Raw genomic sequence first — 26,655 nt, forward strand, 5'->3', positions numbered from 1 at the left:
TTAAAAGAGAAGTTGTAACTTCCTCGCTTGGCGTTCAGCATGAAGGGGATAGTGCAACGACTGGTTGACCCGTATCAGTATAATGGCTCGGGCGGGGCAGCTTACTTGCCTTCGGTAAGTCGTCTCAGTAAAGCAGCACTAAATAAAAGAGCGGTGGAAATCCGTCCTGCAACAATTACACGTACATGCACCCTAATGATTCCTTCGTCGTCATATGACTGAAAAATTGTTGTCGTATGACGTTAAACCCCAGCACTCACTCACTTACTCTTATCAGAAAAATAAAATCGTGAAATTCAAACCCAATAGTTTTCTACACACGAATAAATCTTTTATACGAGCAGCTGAAATAACCACCCTGGGAGCAGTTATAGGAAAAGAACACTTAAAAGTGAGCAACAGGAGAAGAGCAAATCAAATATGTAACTGTCAATACCTATATTTTTATTGTGGTTTTTTTTTTAAATAAAGTTAAATGAAGTCAATGTTCTTAGAGCAAAGTGGGCTTTATGGACCATAAGAATAATGTACATTTACGTTACCAATGACCTCATACCCACTTTTATGTTACCTTAAACTAGCTACGTGCGTGGGAAGGTCTTTAGCAACCTGCGGATATTTGTGGCTTTTCCCCGGGCTGTGCCCGGTTTACACCCACCACAATGCTGGCCGTCGTCGTATAAGTGAAATATTCTTGAGTACGGCGTAAAACACCAATCAAATAAATAAACTAAACTAGCTAGTTACTGTATGATTATATTCTGCATGCACAAGCATATGTTACATGGGTCAAGTTCACAAGAATTCCATTCATATCTGAACATAAAGGCAAAGTTGTGTGACGTTATCAGCCACATACATTATACATTATCAATATTGTCCATAAAGCTCATTTTACCATCTTAACACTTGAATGAAAATTCTGAAAAAAGAAAGTAAATGTATGTTCAGAATGTTCAGATTTAATGGCCTTTTTCCTGATTCTCGTTTCATTTTACGTGGTAATTCTTTTTTTAATAGAGTTAAACTTACCGTTGAAGTCAAACTTTAAAAATGATCCGAGAGTTTCGTTTGTAGACAGGAAGCCATCCCGGTTCCTATCTTCCTGAATGAACATCAGTGCTGCGGTCTCATTGTAAGAACCCACGGTAACTTGTCTTGAAGATAATAACATGTAGGAAACAGTGAGTTCAACACCCTAAATCCATGGAAAACCGGCTGTAAACTAAACATGTTTACGCAGTATAAAATTCGTATAATTAGTGTTTTAAGTTTGAAAATTTCTTAATGTCTTCATAATTCTTAATTTATTACTATTAAGGGGCATGATAATACAGGGTGCCCCCCCCCCCCCAAAAAAACACTTTTTGTGATATATCCTTCATTCATTCATTTATCACTAATTACCCTTATTTTGCAGGGCATGGCAGACGCATCGCGTGTGAACACAACTAGATCTCAATGGAACCTCCAGCAAAGCATATACTGCGTCAAACATTACTACAAGACAGACTCGTTCAAGAAAGTGCCAGTGACAACCATCCAAGCCATTCAGGACTCCCCAGGAAGCGTACAGCTGAGCTGGTCGAGAGCATGGGAGAGTCTGAAACGCTCTGTGCGCAAGCGAAGTCAGTCCCTCGGTATATCCCGTGAGACTTGCAGGAGGGTGTGCTACTAATGGATGTAAAGGCCTACCCATACAGAATACAAAGTAGACCCTTACAGCCTTAGACAAGGAGCAGAGAAAGGCTATGGTAGTCAAGATACTGGAGAAGATCCAGGAGATCCTGACTTTGGACGTCGGATGAAGGTCATTTCCATCTTGAAGGAAAGGTAAACTCGAAGACGATTGTCTTCTGGGGAACCTCCAAACCCGATGAGGTAGCCACCAAGCCGCTACACTTCCCTAAAAGCACGGTATGGACTGCAATCTCAGCCAGAGGCATCATCGGACCATTCTTCATCGAGGAATCTGGCGCGACAGTGACAATCACCAAGGAGCGGCATGTTGAGGTCCTCAAAACCTTCAAGAGTGAGTTGCAGACTCTGTACCCGTTGCTTATGGAGAACTTCTGGTTCCAGCAAAATGGAGCAAGCTATCACACCTCAAACCTATCTGGAGACTGGCTGAAAGAGAATTTTGGAAGCCGAGGGATCAGTCTCAAGACTGATTTTGAGCGGGCACCTCACAGCCCAGACAGATTTTTTTTCTCTGGGGCTACCTTAAGGACAGGGTGACAGGGAGACCCAGGACTATCACGGAACTCAAGGAAGCCATCAGGGAGGAGATCAGAGCCATTCCTCGGTCTTTTTGTAAGGACGTCATGGACAACTTTGTGCTGGACCTCAAGGAATGTTCAGAGCTAAATAAAAGTCCAAAGACTCCCATGTTTTGATATGTTTTAAACACAATAAACTACTTATTACCAAAGTGTCATTCAATTCTTGCAGAAAATTAAGAAATGAGGCCTATCGAAAGTTGGGGCCCGCTTACTTTGGGGTCACTCCGTATTATGACTTCCATTTATTCCTTGCGGTGTCAAGCAAAGTCTGATGTTTCCTGTTTTGTATGTTAACATTAATTGAGTTAGACAGAAGCTTTCTACATGAGTGTCTCAGCGCTGTTCCGTTGTTCCCAGTAGGTCATGGAAATCCTGGTGTTTCCTGTTTTGTAATTATAGTACTTGATTGAGGCTTGTTACATGACTAGGTCGTTACTGCTACACCGTGTTACGAACCCCGTCTGAAAACATATATTTTTTTATTTGTCAGTGTCTGAGCTACATTTTTTTCTCTTTGCAAGTCATAGCCTGCATTGTAATTCAGCCGAGCGTTCTCCAGTCTCCAGTCAGGAGTTCATTGTCATTGTACATAGGTTATACATTCTGGAAATATGTATCTGTGTTGAAACCATCAAACCATCCACAATTTTCCTTTTACGTTGTAAGCAGTCATTCATTCAAATCCACTTTTGAGCAATCATTTATTCAAGTTCATGTGTAAGCAGTCATTTACTCAAGTCCATCTGAGAGCAGTCACATTTACTGTCATTGACGGTAAAGGATTTTGCTGAGTTTGGGGATATCGGCTTTCACACCTGTTACATTCGGGGGTTCAGAATGAAGACAAGTCCAGATGAACAGTGGAGGTGCTTTACTGGCTAGAACTGGCTAACCGTCATGCGGTAGCATACAGCAAACTCGATGTAATAGTGCGCATGCACGTGACCATATAACCTAACAACGCTGTTCGACATTCGTCATTTGTACTCCATTTTGTATATAGAGCACTTTGTGAGCTTGTTTCGTCAATAGGTATTTTTTTTGAGATGTCATTTTGGAGTTTGTGTCGCTCATTGTCTCTTTGTGCGATTACGTACATTTCATTCTAGTTTACCCTGAAAGTGACTTTGTGTATATTTCCGAGGAAACCTACATCGACCGCTCGGCATCACGGACGCGTCTGTTAACCTGTCCGCCATGAGAAGTTACACTTGGGGAATAAACCACGTATCGGACTATTATCTGTAGATTGAGGAATTCATTTTAACTGTCGGATTCCATATTTACTTGGACTGACTCGTCTTTGGAAGCTTGAATATTCCATCCGGATTTGGACGCTGTCAGATCTTGCGTGAGACCCATCGCTGATCTGAGAGTTAAACAAGCCAGATGTTTCACATCTTTACTCTCCGTTAGTGGTACCCTGACAACCGTTTCTTACAGTGTCAAGCTAAATCTCTCCTCATTCTTTACTTTAGTGCTATGAGGAAAAAATAGTGCAAGAGAAGCTTCGTACATAGCTGGTTCAACACTGCTACGTTGTTTCTTACACTATCAAGCAGAACCGAATTTCCTTACTGTTAGCTAACAGTGAAAATCTACATTTCGTAAGCTCGGTGAAGTTGGCACAAGATCCCAACACAACGTTCAACGCCATATTAGCCAGAATGCAACTTGTGCAGCTGCTAATATGGAGTTGAATGTTGTGTTGAAATCTTGTGCCAACTTCACTGACCTCATGTAGCACATGATACAAGCTTCTTGCATGACTGGTTTAACAGTGTTACATTGTTCCTTACATTGTCAAGCAACATCGGATTTCCTTTCTCTCAGCTAAAAATGAAACTACAGTACAATACAGAAGCTAAGTACATGACTGGTTCAACAGTCTTACATTGTCCCTTACATTATCAAGCAAAATCGAATTTCCTTTCTCTCAGCTAAAAGTAAAAATACAGTAAAAGACAGAAGACGCGTGCACGACAGGTTCAACTCCGTTACATTGTTCCTTACACTGTCAAGCAAAACTGGATTTCCTTTCTAGGAGCTAACAGTGAAAATATACATGTAGTACAAGACAGGCTTCTTGCATGACTGGTTTCACAGTGTTACATTGTTCCTTACACTGTCAAGCAAAACCGGATTTCCTTTCTCTCAACAGTAAAAATACAGTACAAGACAGAAGCTTTTTGCTTGACTGGTTCAGCTCAGTTACATTGTTCCTTACACTGTCACTTACACTTTCAAGCAAAACTGATTTCCTTTCTAGCAGCTAACAGTGAAAATATACATGTAGTACAAGGCTTGGTACATGGCTAGTTCAACACTGTTACATTGTTCCTTACACTGTCAAGCAAAACCGGATTTCCTTTCTCACAACAGCGAAAATTTAGTACAAGACAGAAGCTTCCTGCATCATTGGTTCATCACTGTTACATTCTTAAAAGTACAGCTAGTCCTTGTTAACCTGAAGATGATACTTTCTTTTCTGTCTGTGGACATAGTCAATACAAATCTTGAAAGAGTTTTTATCCGGTTGACTCAATAACATTTGTCACCCAATATGTTCTCCTTGCTTTCTGTTTACTCCTTTTCTCTATGGCAAATTGTCTGATTTCTCCTTTTTTCAGAAAATAAGCTTCCCTTTAACTGTCGTTGCCACTGTGTCAACCTTAACAGACCTGAGGACATTAATTAATTTTAACGTAATTGCAAGTTTTAAGAGGCCAGTGTTTTGGTGGAACGTTAGTTGATGTTTGTACTGTAGATAGTATCTTTAATTGAAATGGATGTACACACTTCTATGAGTTTTCCTTATTAGAACTACTGCGCACATTCATTTTGTGGTTGAAAGCATTGGCCAAAAGTTTTATAATGTGGCTGCTGACGTGAAATCGTTCAGCAAGAATAATTTGAATGAGGATATCTCCACACACTCTATACATGTTTGCGTGTCTAGCCGAAAAAGAAATAAATATGTTTCCATCCACGTGGAAAGATTCAGTAATTCAGACTGAATATAGCTTTTTGACGTATACTGTGATCAGCCATATGCTTTACTGAGTACACAAGTTTAGAAGACTGAAATTATAATGTTAAGCAAGCCGCTAATATCAAGTTCAAGTCGACAGTAATACACTGTATGTTCATAGAATCTACTCACGCCGTCACACCAACAGCCAGAAAGGCCCCCAGAATGCACAGGACTGTCGCCATTATTCCAGTCAAGATGAGTCCACCATAGACGCAGGAATACCATCTGTCAAGGCTTTCACCGATAACCCTGTTGTACTAGTATACAATGTCCGCAATGTAAAACTGTTATCAGTATACGCTGAACATATACCAGATATACATGTTAAATTTGATAAGTTAGGTACCATCCTTTCTTGCATTTATGCGTGGACTGGCAAAATAAATTTACTATTTTGAAGCAAAGTTAGGAAATAAATAGAATGTTCCCGAAATTGAAGTGTGCTTGTTCACTAAAACAGCAGTGGGCGTCAAGCATTAGTTCGTGATTCATTACGAAATGTGGACCCAATTGCAGGAGAATATGATAGACAATTTCACATACATACAGTTTCTAATGTTCGTCTGCATCACTAGTCGAATATTTGTTTTGTTGTTTTTTAGTGTTTATTTGCTCACTCAGTAAGGACAAATATTCAGGAAAGTGAAAAAGCAGTGGAATACGGAAATCTGACGACATCGCACTTTAACCGGCACTAACCAGAAAGATATACATATTAAAACATTTTCCTAAAATGGGCAGGAAAAATGGCGTAGGCCACCCTCGATATGGTGTGGTTGGGGTCATGGCTGATAACTGTACTTTCCGTTATCTTTTAGTTTTTAAGCGCAGATGTTATTGGGTGCCCTAAGTGGGAAGATCGCTTCAAAATGTACTCTTGTATCTTGCTTTTATCCGCCTTTGTTGGGATTCTGTGGTAGGTTCCGTGCTTAGTTTTCCATACGCTTGCAACCTTTTAAATTATGGTAACAGAGAACATAACACGCTGGTGGAACATCACCTTACTGTCCCATTTTTCCAATGACCCATTCCTCACATCACCTCAACTGAAGCATCGACCTCTTGCTCCGTTTGACCATCTTTATATCGCCTCATCGCTCCCTTACTCCCTTTCCCTGTCTTTTCTACACCTCACCGTCCTATCGTTTCATTGCTTCAATCGCTCCACTGAACCTTGCACCTATTTTGCTATCTCTCCATCTCTGTATCGCTCCCTCACTCAATCTTTCCATCGCTCCTTTCATCCCATCGACTTATGGATCCATCTCACCAATGCTTCCCCGCTTCCGAGCTCTATCGCCCCATTACCTCATCGCTCCAATGTCAAGACACTTCAGTGCCACATCAATCCTCTCCCCCGCGCTGAATCTATCTTCCCATCGCTCTTCCCGTCACCCCATCGACATATGGATCCATCAGCCCATTGCTCCCATGTCCCATTGCCCATCTCTCCATCGCCTCATCAATCATCTCCCGCGCTGATCCTATCCCCTCCCCCCACATCACTCCGTCGTTTCATGTTTTCATGTTTTCATGTTGAATCATATGACGCGAGCTTATTGGACATAGATTATTGCGAGACCAATTTAAGCTGATCGCCAACCACCTTTTTATACAACAATGATCCACCAATTTCAGCGCACTGGCGCCAACAGCGCCCTCTGTAGACCTCTTGGTGCAGAGGATGTTTCACCAAGGGGACACAAACAAGGATGGTATTTACACTAAGGCAGAGGCTTGGGCAAAGTTGCTGACAATGGATATGGATGGTAGGTTGTACATCTCTATAATCAGGGCAAGTTTACTGTTCAACAAATTATTCTCTGTCATATAATTTTGTTTCTCTTGCATGTCATATTTTATGTATAGGACATAAAGATGAATCGGTTGCAGTGGCGTAGTGGATAGAACGTCTGTGGGGAGAGGTTCAATCCTGAGTCGTGGCATAGATAAAATTTTAATATCGGTAATTTTCGCACTACCTCTCTTGGCGCTCAAAGGAGGAGGAATGGACAAAGAACTGGTCAATAGCGTTCGAGTGAAGCAGCACTGTAAAGATGTCCGGCCTGCTACAAGGAGCCATCGTCGTGTTATGAGCGAAATAATGTTAAAAGCTTGATCAATCAGAAAATAGTTGTCTGTTTCGCAAAAGTCGATCAGTTTCATAATGATTGATGTACTGACTGGTTTGTTTACTCATTGTTGCTCAACGTCGTAATCAAGATTTGTATGAGGTGAGGCTGAGGGTAAACCCCTGACCTTTGGTAAATTACTGACGAACATTACCACATGTGACATACAGATTTGTACCATTTGTATATTTGTTGAAAATAAAGTCTTCTCAGAACATAAAACGTCTTACACGGCTACGAGTGTACCGCATTTCTACAGGCACATTAATACTTACCATGTATACACATGTCTGTGTGGTTAGGCTTTATATCTGTACCAAATTCTATAGGTTTGGTGCGCATCTCGTCTTAGTAAGTATAGGGAAGAAAGCGTGTGTAGACAACATATGTATTTTGTAACATTATAACATCGTTTACTGTACGATAAAAATGTTTACCATATGGCAGTTACACCACTTAATCTATCCCCACGATGATATAAAGATGGTTTCATCCTTCACACTTTTGGGAGGTTTTTTGTGTGTGTGTTTTTTTCTTGGTCATTCTGTTTCTCTTGTTCAACGTTTATTGCACGACAATGGTGTTTACAAGGTACAATGATATGATCTTTTACACCCTCGTGATATTTATTATCACGATTGTCCCTACCAGGTAACAGTAAGATTAGCCTTGACGAGTACATTGCCCGCTGGAACGCTGAAGCTCCAAACATGAGAACTGTGGCAGCTGGTATCTTTCGTAATCTCGACTCCGACCGAAGTGGGTTTATAGAACAAGACGACGTCAACCGGGCTTATGTTGTAATCGACGTGGACTGTGAGCATGCGCCCTGTTACTCATATATACACCCATAAACCTTTTACTGTCTTAGAGTTAACATAGTTTTGAGTCCTGCATAAAAAAAGAACCCTATAAATTGAACAAATGAATTGCTAAATACAGTCCTTCCTTATCATCCTAATAACAGGAAGATAGTACCATTCAAAGATGATTTGCTCATTAACATAAATAATGGAAATTAAACACTAAAAGAACAATATGTGAAACTTGAAGAGGTATAGTCATTTTCTTTTTATTTCGACATTTCCCTTGTTTAGCAAACGGACAAGTGTCGAGCAGCGAGTTTGTCACATACTTCAAAAGGGTAAGCATATCTTTAATACACATGGCACAGAAAAATTTGTATAATTCAGGCAGAAAAATACTGTATTGCCCACCGAGACAAATGTACTGCGTGATAAAGACGTATTCTGGGCAATATTCTTCCGTGGTTTGTTGACCGATAATCCTGTTTTCCTGTAGTAATGAACACCTTTCTGTTGTTTGCTAGTTAATGTGTGTTTTAACAGCGTTTCAGTGGCGAGAAATGTGTTCGTAAATTACCGCCGAGCAGTTAATATGATGGCGCAATGATTTTTCACTTGATAATTGTGTTAACTGCATGAATCACACTACCTTTTAGACCGCTTCGGTGGTGTAATGGTATATATAGACTTTATAAATGGTACTTGCTGCTTCCTCGCTTGTCGCTCATCAGTGAGAGGTTAGGGCAAGGAAACATGACTGGTTGGTCCGGTGTCAGTATAACGTGACTGGGTGGGGTGTCACGTCAGATGTCTTCGGCATGATACTTCAGTGGTGGCAGCACATAACACGCTGGTGGAACATCATATCTTATGACTCCTCGTCGTCATATGACTGAAACATTGTCAAGTGCGTTAAACCCCAAGCATACCTACATACATACATTACCTTTCATATATTTGCTCACTTCATCTCCTAAACAAATGGAGGGGATAGTGCAACGACTGGTTGACCCGTATCAGTATAATGGCTCGGGCGGGGCGGCTTACTTGCCTTCGTTTAGTCATCTCAGTGAAGCAGCACTAGATAAAAGAGCGGTGGAAATCCGTCCTGCAACAAGGAGGTGATTACATACACCCTAAGGATTCCTTCGTCGTCATATGACTGAAAAATTGTTGAGCACGACGTTAAACCCCGATCACTCACTCACTCACTCTCCTAACAAGGCTGAGAAGAGCTGTTAACTGTCATGTCAAGTGCACCTACACTAAAAATATAAAAGAAAGAAATTGTAAGCAAGTTTAAAGAAATCCAATTTTTTTTTTCGACTGATCAGGTAACCAATGATTCTACATAATCCTTGTTCTATTACAGATCTTATCATCTGCTACATCGCCAGAGTCATTCGTCGATACCAGGTAATGTCATAGCTTGCATTTGTTTTCTGATCTCTAATAACATAAGAGGGGCCTCCGTGGCTCAGTCGGTTAGCGCGCTAGCGCAGCGTAATGACCCAGGATTCGTTCACCAATGCGGTCGCTGTGAGTTCAGCTGTCAGTTCAGCTCATGGTGGCTTCCTCTCCGGCCGTACGTGGGAAGGTCTCCCAGCAACCTGCGAACGGTCGTGGGTTTCCCCCGGTTTTCCTCACACCATAATGCTAGCCGCCGTGGTATAAGTGAAATATTCTTGAGTACGGCGTTAAACACCAATCAAATAAATAAATAAAATAACATAAAAGATTGGTAGTATTTACTCTTACCTCCCCCCCCCCCCCCCCAAAAAAAAAAAAACCCGACTTAAGTCGCTTATACATATATGTGCGGGGCTTTTAGGGAAAATCCCACATAAGAATGCAGGCCATCAGTGTCTGAAAGCAAGTAACTCTGCACTGTACGGAGATATTTTCACTGTCTTGAAATGGATTCACCTCCACTGGGAGTTGCATAGCCGAGTTGTAAAGCAGAGATCTGAGTTTTCAACATGTAAAGCAACGCTTAAAAATCGGTAATCTTCGTACTTCCTTCTCTAACAACTAGATGAGGTGTTCAAAACGGTGTCAGTATTCTGTGACAGGGTGTGGCGTCATGTCTGGTGTCTTCCGCATTGGGTTCCAGTGAGCCAGCACTGTGCATATGCCTGCAGTCTTGACACTTATTGATTCAAAGCCTAATGTGTCGAAGGACTGAAGTATATGTTCTACAATACTGGGACAAGGGTAATTTTACATTTTAGTTTCCCTCAAATTGATGTCAACAACGACGGAGTAATCAGCTTTGACGAGGAATGGGCCAGTGTAAAGCGCTATGACATTAATGGTAAGCAATAAGGGAGGTTTGAGATCGAAGTCCCACTGTAGCGAGTGACTTGTCAAATCATATTGATATCAATTTATCGATCACCTGTCTCGCCGTGTTTCATAGGCACAAATGATACCTCTTTCTTTACAAACTTCAAAACTCACATACGTTCAGCCCCTTAGTTCCCTCCGCCATTCGTCTATTTTAAATACCTTTACTTGTCACTTTCTCTCAGACGCCCATGTCATAGTAAATGCATTCAGATTTAGTTGCCTAACATTTCTGATTGGTCACATGGTATAGTATGACTTTTTAACCTTGACGATAAATGAGTTCATACTCGAAATTGGGCAAAATAAACAGCTTGCACGTTGGAGTAATGAAAAGTTATGCACAGGGTGCCTAACTTCACCAGCTTGTAACATCTAAATATAAAGAAAAGAATCACTGCAAATCTGTATGTATGTGTGTACAATTTCAGCAACAATATTGGTATTGTACACTGTTCATGTGAAAGTTATTCGCCAATGAAAGTTTAATCCACACATACATATTTCACAAAAATGTTATTCTTTGTATTTCTGTTTTTCTTATGAAAAATAATATGGCTCTAAGGGGTTTCAGTATTCTCATTTAAATTAAATAATTAATAGACTATGACGTGGTCATGGAAATATGCCCGTCATGATAAATAGTTTAAGCCGTGTATAAATTTTGTGAGATCAACGGAAAACCGGGTCGGGTCCGCCTCGAAGTCGGGAGAACTCAGGATCAAACCCCGGGTCGGGTCATACCAAATGGTACATTGCTGCTGCCTCGCTTTGCATTCAGCATTAAAAGCTTAGAGCAAGGAAACATGAACGGTTCGCCCGGTGTCAGTATAATGTGACTCAGTGGAATGTCATGTTTTGTGTGTTCGGAATGATACTTCAGTGGCGGTAGCACTTTGGCGGCATGGACTCAAGAAGACACAGTGTATGTACACATATCTTATGACATCTCGTCATCATTTGACTGAAAAATTGTTAAGGATGACGTTAAACCCAAAAGCATAAATGCATGCATGATGGAAAACGCATGCAAATATTGTTAAGCAGATGCTCTCGCTCTAAAACTGCAGGGAAAACATGCATCAGGCAAGCTTTTTAAAAAGTATTCTTTTGCATGCCCTTTGTAAGCCTTTATTTTGTTGAAGCCCATTACATCATAAAACAGATCAACAGTGTGTTAGAAAAAAATTTATATCAATCATAATTATTTTTATTGCCGCCGTTGTTAAAGTGAAATATGCTTGAATCAATGCGGTGAAACAGACATTTGTTGGCAACATATGTACACGCCATATGCCGGACCCTTCGGTATATTGCTGTCAACCAATCAAATAAATAAATAAATTATTGTTTTTAACATTATTTGTTTCGCTTTGTAAAATGTATTCCTAACAGCATATTCTGATTTCGGCATGTCATAAATATTAAACTTTCTGTTCTAGGTGACGATAAAGTCAGTAAGGTAGAATTCATGTTGGTCATCAGCAACACGTCGTACGGCTCATTTGGACTTGACGAGACGTGGCCAGATATGTTTGATGCCGTCGACTTTGATGCCAACCGATTCCTGGAAAAACCAGAGGTTCAGAAATTTTACCAGCTGATGGATTCCGATCGTAAGCTGTTTACGTGTGATTATGATGCCGTGTATGTGATTTATCATATACATGTAGGTAGCTATCCAGTACATGTCTGTTGTTATCTCGGCAGTCATGTACATGCATGTTGTTATCTCGGTAGTCATGCACATGTCTGTTGTTATCTCGGCAGTCATGTACATGCATGTTGTTATCTCGGCAGTCATGTACATGTCTGTTGTTATCTGGGCAGTCTGTTGTTATCTCGGCAATCATGTACATGCATGTTGTTATCTCGGCAGTCATGTATATGCATGTTGTTATCTCGGTGGTCATGTAAATGTCTGTTGTTATCTCGGCAGTCATGTATATGAATGTTGTTAGCTCGGCAGTCATGTATAAGCATGTTGTTATCTCGCGTCATGTACATGTATGTTGTTATCTCTTTAGTCATGTACATGTCTGTTGTTATCTCGGCAGTCATGTACATGCATGTTGTTATCTCGGCAGTCATGTATATGCATGTTGTTATCTCGGTAGTCATGTATATGTCTGTTGTTATCTCGGCAGTCATGTATATGCATGTTGTTATCTCGGCAGTCATGTATAAGCATGTTGTTATCTCGGCAGTCATGTACATGTATGTTGTTATCTCGGCAGCCATGTACATGTATGTTGTTATCTCGGCAGCCAAGTACATGTATGTTGTTATCTCGACTGTCATATACGTGTATGTTGTTATCTGTTATTGTGTGCATGTATGTTGTTATCTCGGCAGTCATGTACATGCATGTTATCTCGGCAGTCAGTACATGCATGTTGTTATCTCGGCAGTCATGTACATGCATGTTGTTTATCTCGGCCGTCATATACATATATGTTGTTATCTCCGCAGCCATGTACATGTATGTTGTTATCTCGGCAGCCAAGTACATGTATGTTGTTATCTCGACTGTCATATACGTGTATGTTGTTATCACGGCCGTCATTGCACATGCATGTGCTTATTTCGGCCGTCATATACATGTATGTGGTTATCTCGGTTATCATGTTAATTTATAGCTCTCTTGAGCATATTGCCGGCAATATTATTGCTGCATCCTTTATCAATTGAAGCGCTTTGGTACACAGAGCCTCTGACGTCATTATTATTAACTCCGGCCATTACTGGCATCTTAATTCATTCTTCTTTCTTTTTCAGATAATAATGCTGTCACGAAGGCAGAAGTTTTAGCGGTAAGTTCTCCCAATGAGGATGAGTTTGAAACATTTAACACAGATACCCACATAGGTGTAAACTTAATTTGTGTATTCTGCTAGGTATGGAAGTTGGTTAAGGATACTATCGTAACACCGTAGTGTCGCCCATCGATGGCACGAAGCGATGGCACGATGACACGGTGATAGGAGGCGATCGCACGAAGCGCCGTACGACGGAACAAACCGATGACAAGCTGGAACGATACGACCAGACGATGGCACGAAGCGATAGACCTCGTGCCATTGTTCCACAGTATTGATGGACGATAGTGCGTTGAAATGACGTTTGCGATAGTGCGTTGGTATGATGATGGTCTTAATCGGCTCCTTAGCGAGTCGAGGATCCAAACATAGACGTTTCATTATAAACATTAACTGTGTTCAGATAAATGTCTTGAACACATAAACTGGTAAGAGAGAGAAGTCGAAACATTCCTCTGAAAATGATAATCCGTCAGCTTTGCTTTTGTTGTCATAATGAGTCTTTTTATCTCTCGCGCCGGCCGTTGCTGTCCATCCGACCAAAGCGTCAGAAGGTTTGCCAGGTACTTGCCGAGTGGAGGTTGTTTATTTCGCGCTCATCGCTTTCTTTAAGCCATGTAATCTGGATTGCCGTGGTGTAAGTGAACAGCTTTTCCATATTTCGGAGAACATCAATCAGGTGATTCACCTAAATATTTCGACTGTAAGCAAAGGAAATATAAGATGCTATATGCCATCACTCTCTTCTACAAATAGTGATTGGTAATGTGTTTTAATTGCAGGCTTACATTAAAACGAAATTCTGATAAGATATGCATACATTTTACTGATATACATGCTTGTCTATTTTCCCATCCTTTACAGGCTTTCAAAAACTTTAACCAGTTGTCAGGCAGGTAAGAATTGCGAGGGAAAACAGTGTACGGAAACAGGTTGCAGGGATCATATATGTACTGTCTTGAATTTTAATTAAAAGTATAGTTATAATGAATGTTAAAGATACATGGATCTTATCCGATGTTTTCCTCTCATTTATACGGAATGTTACAGATCTTATATAGGATGTTTTTTTTATTAATAATACCGAATATTAAGGGAACAAGTCGTGAAGGCGACCATGTAGACAGGAGTGATATTGGGAGTACCTGATATACCTTAATGGAAATTTATTTATTTATTTATTTTTATATATTTATTTATTTGATTGGTGTTTTACGCCGTACTCAAGAATATTTCACTTATACCACGGCGGCCAGCGCTATGGTGGGTGGAAACCGGGCAGAGCCCGGGGGAAACCCACGACCATCCGCAGGTTGTTGCCAGACCTTCCCACGTACGCCTTAATGGAAATGAATGCGATACTAAACGTTGCAGGTGTCATATCAGATGGTTCCCAAGTTATACGAATCTTGCATTTGTTACGTTACTTGTTTTCCTTTCAATAATATTTTCCTTAGGTATAGGGAATCTTTCAGCTACAAGGTGTTTCCTATCGGTGACCTAATATTACATCATCGATATACCTCATATATATACATATATAGATACATTTCCTTTTAGTAATAATGAATGCTATAGCTGACGTATCAGATGATTTCCTCTCTGTACAACAGAATGGTATTACCTTCATATACCAGATGTAACCTTTCAGTAATACTGAATTTTATAGTGACTTATCAGATGTCATTTCCCCTGGATTACATGTAATATAACAGCTATACACCAGTTCTTATTTCGCCTGGATTACATGTAATGTAACAGCTATATACCAGATGTTATTTCCCCTGGATAACGTGTAATGTAACAGCTATATACCAGATGTTATTTACCCTGGATTACATGTAATATAACTGCCATATACCAGATGTTATTTCCCCTGGATTACATGTAATATAACAGCTACATGTATATACCAGATGTTATTTACCCTGGATTACATGTAATATAACTGCCATATACCAGATGTTATTTCCCCTGGATTACATGTAATATAACAGCTACATGTATATACCAGATGTTATTTACCCTGGATAACGTGTAATGTAACAGCTATATACCAGATGTTATTTACCCTGGATTACATGTAATATAACTGCCATATACCAGATGTTATTTCCCCTGGATTACATTTAATATAACAGCTACATGTATATACCAGATGTTATTTACCCTGGATAACGTGTAATGTAACAGCTATATACCAGATGTTATTTACCCTGGATTACATGTAATATAACTGCCATATACCAGATGTTATTTCCCCTGGATTACATGTAATATAACAGCTACATGTATATACCAGATGTTATTTACCCTGGATAACGTGTAATGTAACAGCTATATACCAGATGTTTCCTTTTCAATTACACATCTGCAATACAAATTAGATGATTTCTTTTCTCAGCAGTAATGTGACCTCATCGGACCAGGTTGACTACGGGTTTGCTGAAGCCGACACAAATCATGACGGTGTTCTGACATTGTCGGAAGAATGGGCACATATATTGTTAGAGGACAAGAATAGTAAGGACAGCAAATATTTATACGTAACATGCTTTAAATATATATAATCTAAAAACACGAAACAAAAGGGCGGGATAAAATCAGGTATTAAAATGCTGAGAGCCAAAATGTAAAGCTGATATCTTTCAAACATACGCGATGTTTGAAGACAAAAGTAATAAGGGCAAATATCATGTTTGAGGTCAAAAGAAATAAACGGAGAACGTGTTGTTTGAAACTAAAAGCTGTAAAAGACAAATGTGATGTTTGATAGTACATGCAATGAACGCAAAATTGATGTAAAAGACTAAGGTCTAATGCAAATGAAGGTAATTCACAATGAAAGCAGTAAATGCAAATATTTGTGGATAAGGACAGTAAAAGTCAAATGAGATGATTAGAGCAGTAAGAACAAATATAGGGGTCGAAACAGATATTCGTATGCCAGTCGTCAACCAATAAGGACGTCCCGGGTCAATAAGGCCAGCTCCCATAACGACGTTTAACACAAATTACTAAAGAACTAAGAAAGTATACACAGTACGAAAATAGGCCGGAATCATGCAAAGAGAAACTTTCAACAGTTATCAATGATGAAGGAAAGACTCAAGATATGTTCTTGGCGACTGAATGAAATCAGTACTCAAACCGTGTATCATGCTAGAATATCAGTTGTCGATAACAAAATATGTATGTCAGTTGCGCTTTGATTGCAACTGTCCATATATCCAACTGTCCATATATCTAACATGGCAATCTAATTCAACACGATGAATATACATCCCCTAGCAAACCTCGGGTTAAGTGGAATTAGACACAATCATGAAGCAGAGCGTTTCAGAGAACAAAAGCAAATCCAAAATGTAGGCATCTTCATACAAAAAATGCAAGTTGTCGACAAGAAAAAGGATGATTTTGATTAAGTTACAATTAACAAGCAATAAACACAAAAATATGCAGATAAATAATAAATAAAGGGAATAAATAATAAAGGGATATTTTTGTATAGATGTGTTTCATACCTGCCGGTAGTGTTAAACAACTTCAGGTCAACGTCTTCCAGCTGAGTGAAATTTGGAAAATGTATAGAGTTAATCGAAAGCGATTGTTCAACAGCATTCTACTGTGTTGCGCCATGTATCAGTCTAGAAATTGCACGCCATTAAAATCACTGCGCTCTTTTACCTAATATAGCTAAGAGCATGTTGATAGGAAGCTTCTTTTTATGTATTTGCAAGAACAGTTAAAGTAAAACCCTGACTGAGGTAAAATGACATAAGGCCATATTTCACAGCTTACGTGTGGCCATTTGCCACGTGTCACACTGTCATCGCTGTTCTGGTTTTACTCTCTATGCTGTACGTCAAGAGCAGAGCTATCAAATAATTACTGTTGGCCACCGTTGCACGAGAGACGTTGTAACTTTACTTTATACCAACGTTTCTACGAAATAAAACATTTCTACTTTTCTCTTTCCAGATGACAACATGGTCGACAAAACTGAGTTTCTCAAAATGTTCAAAATTTTCCCAGATGACGTCATTAGTGCAGCAAGACGAATATTTGATAAATACGACAATAATTCCGATGGTCTCTTCCAAAAGGAGGATGTCGCGACATACTTCACCGCTATGGACGCGAACGGTGAGCACGGAATTCTTGTGTCGGCAAAACAAAATCTGTACAGCAGATGGACGTACTATTAGTGTTTAGTTGACACGCGGTGCTGAAGATGGTCAGATTGTGAAATGGCACTGCCTTTTCAAATCTTTGCAGACACATGCTGGTAATCTGACAAAATCAGAGTGCGAAAATACAGAGTGTGCAGAAATGGTACAGATGATGATCATGCTGTTAATTTGCTGTGGTTTGGAGCTTAAATCCGGTGACTAGATGTAGAAAGCCGTGGAGTAGGAAGTTCACTTGACTGACATCTTACGCCGTGCACCACGAATGTTTCACTTCTTTGACGGCTGTCAGCTATATAGGCGAGAGGAACAGGGCAGAGCCGGAGAGTACCTCTGCACCAAATTAGGAACAAAGTAAAACTTCAACCGCTAGCTGGATTCGAACAAATGATCTCTAGGCCACGAATACTTGAAAACACATTAGACAGGTCATCCAGCGAGAACACAAATAAAAATTCAGTATATATATATATATATATATATATATATATATATATATATATATATATATATATATATATATATATATATATACTAAGGTGAGGTTTCTGTTGCCATACCCAAGTTGAGGATTCTTTGTAAACCGGAACCCTGGAACTGTTGAGCAAACACTGCGCTAAGTGTCAGTAAGCTAAATGATTTCTGCTATTATTGCTTAACTCCGTACCCAAGATGTATCATAAAATGACATAGAAAAAACACCACGTCACTTTATCAAACTGCTCATAGTGAGAAGAAATAAGATAATAAAGTATATTTGTACATATTTTCAGGCGACGGCAAGGTGTCAAGAAATGTCTATGTTACGTTTATTGAAGTGGTAAGCATTTACTTACCTACTTGTTTGATTCCAAATGTTGTTGATCTACAATGTCAAAGACCTACAATGCCATTTAAAGCATGAAAGTTTTCCTTACTTCAGTTTTCATTCTTAGGAACCGACCCGGATAGCACAGTTGGTAGAACGTCCGCTTCGGGACCGGTAGACCCAGGATCAATCCTTGATCGAGTCACACCTAAGACTTTAAAAGAGGAAGTTGTAACTTCCTCGCTTGGCGTTCAGCATGAAGGGGATAGTGCAACGACTGGTTGACCCGTATCAGTATAATGGCTCGGGCGGGGCGGCTTACTTGCCTTCGGTAAGTCGTCTCAGTGAAGCAGCACTAAATAAAAGAGCGGTGGAAATCCGTCCTGCAACAAGGAGGCACATTACACGTACATGCACCCTAATGATTCCTTCGTCGTCATATGACTGAAAAATTGTTGAGTACGACGTTAAACCCCAAGCACTCACTCACTCACTCACTCATTCTTAGGAATGTGTCAGGTAAAGTTTAACGCTGAAATTGAACGGTTGACATGTACTTTTACAAGGGAGTGGGCCGTGATTGAAGATGCTTTCCTCGCAATCGCTTGGAAACATATTGAATATTTTACTTCATTATTTCAGAGTTTGTGGTTGTATTTCAGATGTTTGCTAAGGAGGGGGCTGACATCAGAGCTACAGCACAAAATATAGCGTAAGGTTTCATCCAGGATGTTACAAATTTTCTATGTGTGATGTTTGAAATGTGTACGATTCTTACAAATTATCGACACGAGATGGATTGCAGAACTGTTAAAATTATCTGTGTGGTGTCTGATTCCCAGAACTTTGAAACGTGCCAGTTTGTAACAAAATATCTGTGGGATTTTTTTATCGGTGTGAAGTGGAAGCAGAGCTGTTACAAATTGTGTGCCCTTTGATTTCCATCAGACAAGTTGTCTTAGTAAGCATTAGATGATGACTTCAAAGTCTAAATAAACCAAAAAACGGAGGCTTCAGTTTACGGGCCAGAATAAGCGAGACAGAATTGTCTCGACCTTTTCGCACATAAAAATGAATGATTTTTATCGTGTACATCTAATTTTCTTGAATATACCGAGGTAAATTTACAAATTGTTCGTATTTATTCGTGGAGAACGTGGGAAGGTCTGTCAGCAACCTGTGGATGGTCGTGGGTTTCCGCAGGGCTCTGCCCGGTTTTCTCTCACCATAATACTAGTAGCCGTCGTATAAGGGAAATATTCCAGAGTACAGCGTAAAACACCAATCAAATAAATAAATAAATATTTATTCGTTTCAGTCAAGTCACTGTGAGTATAGACTATGGCTTTAGGCACCTGGACACTAACAACGACTCCCGACTGTCCATAGATGAACAGTGGGCTTCGGCACTGAGTCTTGATAAGAATGGTATGATTATCTAGCTAAACTTCTCTCTAAAATGATACATGAAATCATCTGAAATGAAGTTTTGAAAGCCAAGAAGACGAAGTTCAGCATTGACGATATCACACTGGCGGACAATTCACTCCGACGAGTCATGTTGCAGAATTCCTTATAAACTTGGCCAATCACTTGCGCTGAAAGGGTCACGTGGTAATTGGCTGTCATGTCAAAAAACGTATTAGCTCTCGATTGTCGGTGTGGTTTCTTATATTGGATAGACAGATATCGATGCAATAAATTGGACTGGAAATTCGGTTAGTTTAAGTGTTGAACTGATTTATTTTGAACCACACATTTATTAGCAGGGAAAGGAGAACGACTGTCCGACTAAATAAAAGAGCGGTGGAAATCCGTCCTGCAACAAGGAGGCACATTACACGTGCATGCACCCTAATGATTCCTTCGTCGTCATATGACTGAAAAATTGTTGAGTACGACGTTAAACCCCAAGCACTCACTCACTCACGACTGTCCGTGTCACAATGTGTACATGTTGGGCAAGAGGCAGCAGTAATTTGTCAGGGTGAGCTGGCAAGAAAACCGCCTCAGGAAAGTCATTGCTGGAAAAAAAATACTGTGACTTTGCTTTATTCTTGCTCAGCAGATTGGCCCTGACTGAGTGCCAAATTAAAAGAAACATCGGTCATTTGAACACGCAACAGATCTGATACTCTTTAGTTTTTGTTTGTATTTTCTCATTGTCACATTGTTTAATACCAATGGTATGGGAGAGCTCCTATTTTTTGTGACGTCCCTCTAGATAGCTAAGACATGGCAAAATGTCGTCACCAAATGAGTGGCTAGCTGCTGACGATTGTTTGCTATTTATTTTGTTGATAAGTGGTGTAGAATTGTTTAAAATATTTTAGAACGTTTCTGGAATACTACTTTATTAATTGATTCAGCTTTAGTGGTTGACTTTACGTTCACTTTAAATAGGTTTATATCTTATAATTTATACAGGCTCAAGAGTATTTCTATAAGGGCTGGAGTTTAGGTGTAGGAGGTCTTTACTTTTTTATTTTAATTGGTCTCTTAACTGAACTAAGAATGTTTCACTTATACGACGGTGACCGGCATTGGAGTGGGAGAAAATCGCGCAGAGCCCGGGGGAAACCCATGGCGATCTGCAGGCCTTCACACATACGACGGGAGAGGAAGCCAGCATGAAGGTCTTGAACTCACATTGACCGCATTTTGGGAAGAGATTCCTGGGTGATAGTGCTGCGCCAGTAAGGCGAAAGACTTTTTTATAGTCTGAGGCTATACTTAATACAGACACGCTTTTGCTCACATAGATATGTATACCTTTTGTCCACCAGGAGACCAACTGCTGAGCAAAGACGAATACTTGTTCTGGTTCGCCAACTTTTCTGCACAAGAACGGGCACTCGGTCTGCAGATCTTCCACAGACTTGATTTCAACAAGAATGGATTCTGGGACAAGTCTGATATCGAGAGAGCTTTCAATCTGACGGACTCTTCGGGTAAGAAACTATCAGATAACTAACCTGTGGGATGGTCTCAGGCTACCGTTTGTAATAGCTGAAACATGTTAGACTTTCCCAGGAACATACATAAGATCAAATTTTGATCTGTTTTACAGACCATCAATAGGAAACAGACTAGATTTTGGTTCAAAATAGGATAGCATAGGATAACACACTTATTTCATAGTCAAGTTTTAATCTATAAAGTTAATGCAAGTTAATCTAATGTTTTAAAAGGATACAAAATCCACGCTGATTGGCTAACAATGGAGGGTTTCCTGGGTTAAACCCTGAAACTTTGGTCACCCTTAAATAAATCTGCCTTACCTAAAATTCAGCTTAGCCAAAGCATAGCATGCACTTTCCTATCTCATTCCAGCCAATGAGAAACGGTTCTGCACTAATTCAATGGGACCGAACAATTCATGACGTCATATGTTCCACAGGCCTCGGCCCTACAAACATGGCGGTCGTTTCCTTACAAGTGGGGAAAGCGGAAACCAATGACCCAAATAATATCATTATAACAAGCCCATTTCCGTCAAATGACGTTTCTTTCGAAAATTTAAAACTCTTACCAATCGCGCTTTGACTTAGATCCTTGCATGAGGCTAAATAACTATTCGTAAGGTTCTTATCAAATGGCTGATTTTAGAGCCCTTGAAAATCAGTGTAAATAAACGCGCGCATTTGGTTTTTTCGCCTCGCCATATTTATTTATTTGATTCGTGCTTTACGCCGTACTCACGAATATTTAACTTATTTAACAATTTATGGATATAGTATAACCCAAACAAAGCCAATGTATCCACGGATTAACAAACAAAGATGTTAGGTCACTTTCTGTCAGGCATGCGCGTTTCAAAAATCCACGTCACAATTAAGAATAAAGCCAACACCATTCCCAACAAGAGCAGTAACACCGTAAAGCTCCCATAACGTGCTAGTCGCAGTTACATTGCACTCGTAAAAATCTCACAATGAAATTTTCGGCTTTCTCTGAAGCTTGCACTTGGCGTTTTGTGAAACGCAAAACACACTCCAAGTATTGAGAGCCACATGATTGATAGAACTATGAATATTAGCCAATCATGCGACTGGATATACATTGTTCCGAAAAGGAAGTGACGTGCCCGACGCCATTTCTTTCTTTCTCTTACTGTATTAGCATGCCATAGATTGAAATATTACAATGTATTTGTCACTAAAGTAAAGGCTTGCCTTTCGCAAAGGTCTTAAAGCTTGGAATGTACTCTAATAATGCCAGGTTTCTTTTTAACGAAACAGAAGAAAAGAAAAAGGACATAGCGCTTTATCAGTAACTTTCCCCTCCATGGTCCGGGTATAAAAAGTTACAGCACAGAGAGAAAGATCATGGCAGTGAGGACAGTGTGAAACTTGGCAAATTGTCACATCACGTATTACCGGTGAAATCCGATTACCGATCAATTTCCCTCAGTAAAGGTTTTATTCTGGCTGTTCTTGCATAGGCCTAAAAGTAGCAACGTACACCTTTGCGTACACGTACAACACCTTATATGATCCCAGTTTAGAGGTGGAGAAAAATGTGTGACTTTCTGTCTTCATGTTTTTGTTTGGATAGTAGCATGGTTTCTCTGTCTCTTCACATTCATGTTCCACATTAAGAATCTTTTTTTCTTCCTTTAAAAAGGCAAGGTTTTATTTTATTTGTAATTTGCTGTGAAATAAAACACGTTTTGTTCTTGTCTCAACAGGAGATGGCTATCTTTCTCACGATGAATATGTGAGGTTCGCTGCAAAAGTAAGTCCGCTGCTCGAAACCTGGTCAAATTCATTACTTTTTGTGTGAGTTTTATGTATTCTACTGTTCTCAAATTCCTGTTTATAGTAAAGGCTGGGGGATCGGGGGTCTTGTACATATCTCTTTTAGAGCATTACGAATGCTATTATTGTTACATACATCTAAATCACCAAAAAAATCTAGGACACACTTTCAAATCAAGTACGTTTTTTCTCCACACTGCAGCCATTCTAAGATCTTCCGTCGAATTCCCAAAAGTCGCGGTTTATCATTTTGCGTTTTGCTTTTTTTTGGGGGGAGGTTGGGGGGGGGCGGGGGTGCAATAAATCAGTTATAAACGTGTATAAGTTGCTCTTGATGATTTATTTTGGTTGGTTTTGTTTTTATAACAAATTTAGTCAGTTATTATTGTCATTTACTGCAATATAGCCTTGTTTTCTGTCAAAACTGACTAAATTTTTCAACTAAAAAATATTTGTAAGTTCAGCTGTACAGAAAATTCTGCTAGTTCCCTGAACGGTTGATATTAATGCTAAAGTTACTAAAATTGCTCAACAGTTTACTTTATCAACCATGTAAACAGATTTTGTTTTCTGTATAAGGTGTACGGGAGGTAATATTGATATATATCTGAGGTCTACCCCTGAGGTGTAGCATATTTGATCTGAGGTGTGTATGAGGTATATTTGGGCTGTATGTGAGGTGTATTGAAGGTGCATCTGAGGTACTGCCAATTATGCAAATTAAGGTGGTGTATCCTGGAAAGATTAGGTAAAACAATATGATGCCTGACGTGTATCTGAGGTATACTGGAGATAAACTGAGGTGTATGGCTGGGGTTTTCTGGAGGTACAGTACTCCTCAGATAATAAAGATAGGGTGTACACCTCCTCTGTGCCTTAAACTAAGGTGTACATGAGGCATACATCCCATACACACCTCTTCAAGGGCGGTAGATCCAAGGTCAATCCTGAGTCGATTCACACCTAAGACCTTAAAAGAGGAAGTTATAGTTTCTTCATTAAGGGGATAGTACAATGACTGGTTGACCCGTATCAGTATAATGGTTGGGTGGGCGGCTTACTTGCCTTCGTCTCAGTGAAGCAGCCACAGGGAAGTCCTCTCAGTGAAACAGCACAAAATAAAAGAGCGGTGGAAATTCGTCCAGCAACAAGGAGGCACATTGCATGTACATGCACTCTAAGGACTCCTTCGTCGTCATACGACTGAAAAATTGTTAAGTACAACGTTAATCCCCAAGCACTCATTCACCTACTTTACACCTCATCTATACCTCGCACAGAGGTGTACACCTCAAGTCTGTAAGGGTGCGAATGTCACTGGCTTCTCGCATTTTTTACACCTATTACCGGGTGCACTTATTCACATCAAAAGTAGTGTCTGCGGGTGATTTTGATAATGTCCCAGATTCCATTGTTCAAAATAAATGTGTAGTTGAATGGCAGTTGGAGAAACTTGTTCACACTGGTCAACAAAGTTTTTCAAACCTTGAAAACATGAGAAAATAAACAGATCAGATATGTACCACATATAAAATATGTAACAATACCCTGATGTCATAAACCATGTTTTAAGTATATATGTACTTACTTCAAAAAATATTTTGACAGAAATGTCCATCGTACCAAAAAACGATAAAAGCGCCACCGGTAACTTTAAGTTATGGTTGACTTTCGCTTACATCAGGCCTTATTTCTGGAAAACTATTTTTGTCATTCGCATTGAAAGTTGTTGAGGTTAGTGCAATTATTAGGTAAACTTTTCATGTAATTTTGAAGTTTTACCTTTAATATCAAATACACACACAGCACTCAAACTTTTCATTAACTTCAAAGTCCAAATTGTTTTTTCTAAAATTTTCGATACTTGTTCAGTTGGCACTATATACCACGTCTAATGGCAGCAAAATAGTAATAACACGTTTTTAGTGATCCATCTCAGGTGCACTGCCCATGTGGATGCTGGCTCCTTCAAATTCATACCAGAATAATAAATGTTATTTATTCAAAATAATAAAAAAAAAACTCGTTAACTGCAAGCTATATCTAAAACAACATTTACGCAATTTCTTTAGATTTTACTTTTGAATGAATACAATGTGGTCTGATGACGTCACCACTATTCTTTCCGGCCAGAAAAAATCTGAAATATTTCAACCATTTGCACAAGGAGACATAGCACTTGCTTCCTGGGAAGAATTTTTTCACAGATGAACGTAAAGAAGTAATCTCTACTACGTAATATGGGTCATAATGGTCTTAGAATTAAAATGCCGAAAAATAAAGATACATTCAGTGATACAGTTCTCTGTCAACTTTCCACCAACATCATTTATTTTTACGTATCCTTCCTGTTTAAATCGATCTGGAATATCTTTGACATGGCTTACTTACAAGAAAACAAACGCTAATATGAGGAAAGCGTCAACAGAAGGACCATTCTACACTGTAAATAAAAATAGGTCTAATTATTTGAACGCCGTTCTGAAGAAGTTTTCGAGGCCTCCGTGGCCGAGGGTGTTAGCGCTCCAGCTCGACGCAATGACCCAGCAGTTGCGGTTGCTATGAGTTCAAGTCTAGTTCATGCTACCTTCCTCTCCGGCCGTACGTTGGAAGGTCTGCCAGCAATCTGCGGAGGGTCCTGGGTTTCCCCAGGGCTGTGCCCACCGTAATGCTGACTGCCGTCGTATAAGTGAAATATTCTTGAGTAAAGCACCAATGAACTAAATAAATTAATCGATCAAGAAGTTTTCACTTCTAAGATAACGGTTATTTTTATGGGCGGGGAAAACCACTGACTTTGGCAAGTTACTGAAGAGCTTAACTTCGTCTTGGACTGCGCAAACGAATACAAGAGCCTGGTCGATAGCTTATTGTCACCAAGACCCCAGAAACAGTGAGAGCAGAGGAGGGAGGTGTTATCTTTTACTCCAAAACAAATGCAGTCAGATGTGTGGATTGTGTCATGTGCTCTGTGGACCATATTATTAATGTATGTTACTAGTTATGTCACACCGACTTTTCCATGGCCCTATAACAAATATTTCATGTTGGATTCGTTTGTCCTACATAGGCAAGTCTTGCATACGTAAGGTACACAAGAATTGTATTTAGGTCTGAATATAAAGATGTATGATGCCTGAAGCTCACCTTATAAACCACAAAACTTCATTTAATTCAGAAACAATCTGATCTTTTGATCTTTCAGATGATGTTTTCTGCGTTTTAATGTTTTCTGTCTCTTTAAGAGCACCACTGCTTTTTAATGTGTAATATTGATTTTGAATAGTAAGATATTCTTCCTACACAGCTATTCGCCAGTTTTGGAACCCGTGTGGATAATCTTGCCACCAAGTAAGTATTCGGGCTATTCCTGCCATTTCCATGCAGCAAGGTGATATTGAACGTGTACTGAAGTTCTTTATTTCATGATTGTGAAATTATATTATGATCCAATTCTAATTTCTTCAAGAATTGCACC

The 26,655-nt window shown here is 39.6% G+C and overlaps 1 protein-coding gene across 1 annotated transcript; it reads left to right on the plus strand.

Moving 5' to 3' along the window:
- The first annotated feature begins 6,170 nt into the window (after nucleotides 1-6,170).
- On the plus strand, nucleotides 6,171-26,532 carry LOC135480932 (uncharacterized). Its single transcript, XM_064760862.1, has 17 exons — nucleotides 6,171-6,232; nucleotides 6,955-7,085; nucleotides 8,100-8,264; nucleotides 8,546-8,592; nucleotides 9,627-9,670; nucleotides 10,486-10,568; nucleotides 12,043-12,216; nucleotides 13,379-13,413; nucleotides 14,284-14,315; nucleotides 15,824-15,942; nucleotides 17,401-17,565; nucleotides 18,383-18,429; nucleotides 19,080-19,129; nucleotides 19,736-19,845; nucleotides 21,204-21,368; nucleotides 23,108-23,154; nucleotides 26,485-26,532. The coding sequence occupies exons 1-17, from the start codon at nucleotides 6,186-6,188 to the stop codon at nucleotides 26,530-26,532; spliced, it is 1,509 nt and encodes a 502-aa protein (XP_064616932.1). The 5' UTR covers nucleotides 6,171-6,185.
- Nucleotides 26,533-26,655: the final 123 nt, after the last annotated feature.

Source organism: Liolophura sinensis, chromosome 13 (assembly GCF_032854445.1).
Source record: "Liolophura sinensis isolate JHLJ2023 chromosome 13, CUHK_Ljap_v2, whole genome shotgun sequence".
In the NCBI taxonomy this organism is placed as follows: Eukaryota; Metazoa; Mollusca; class Polyplacophora; order Chitonida; family Chitonidae; genus Liolophura; species Liolophura sinensis.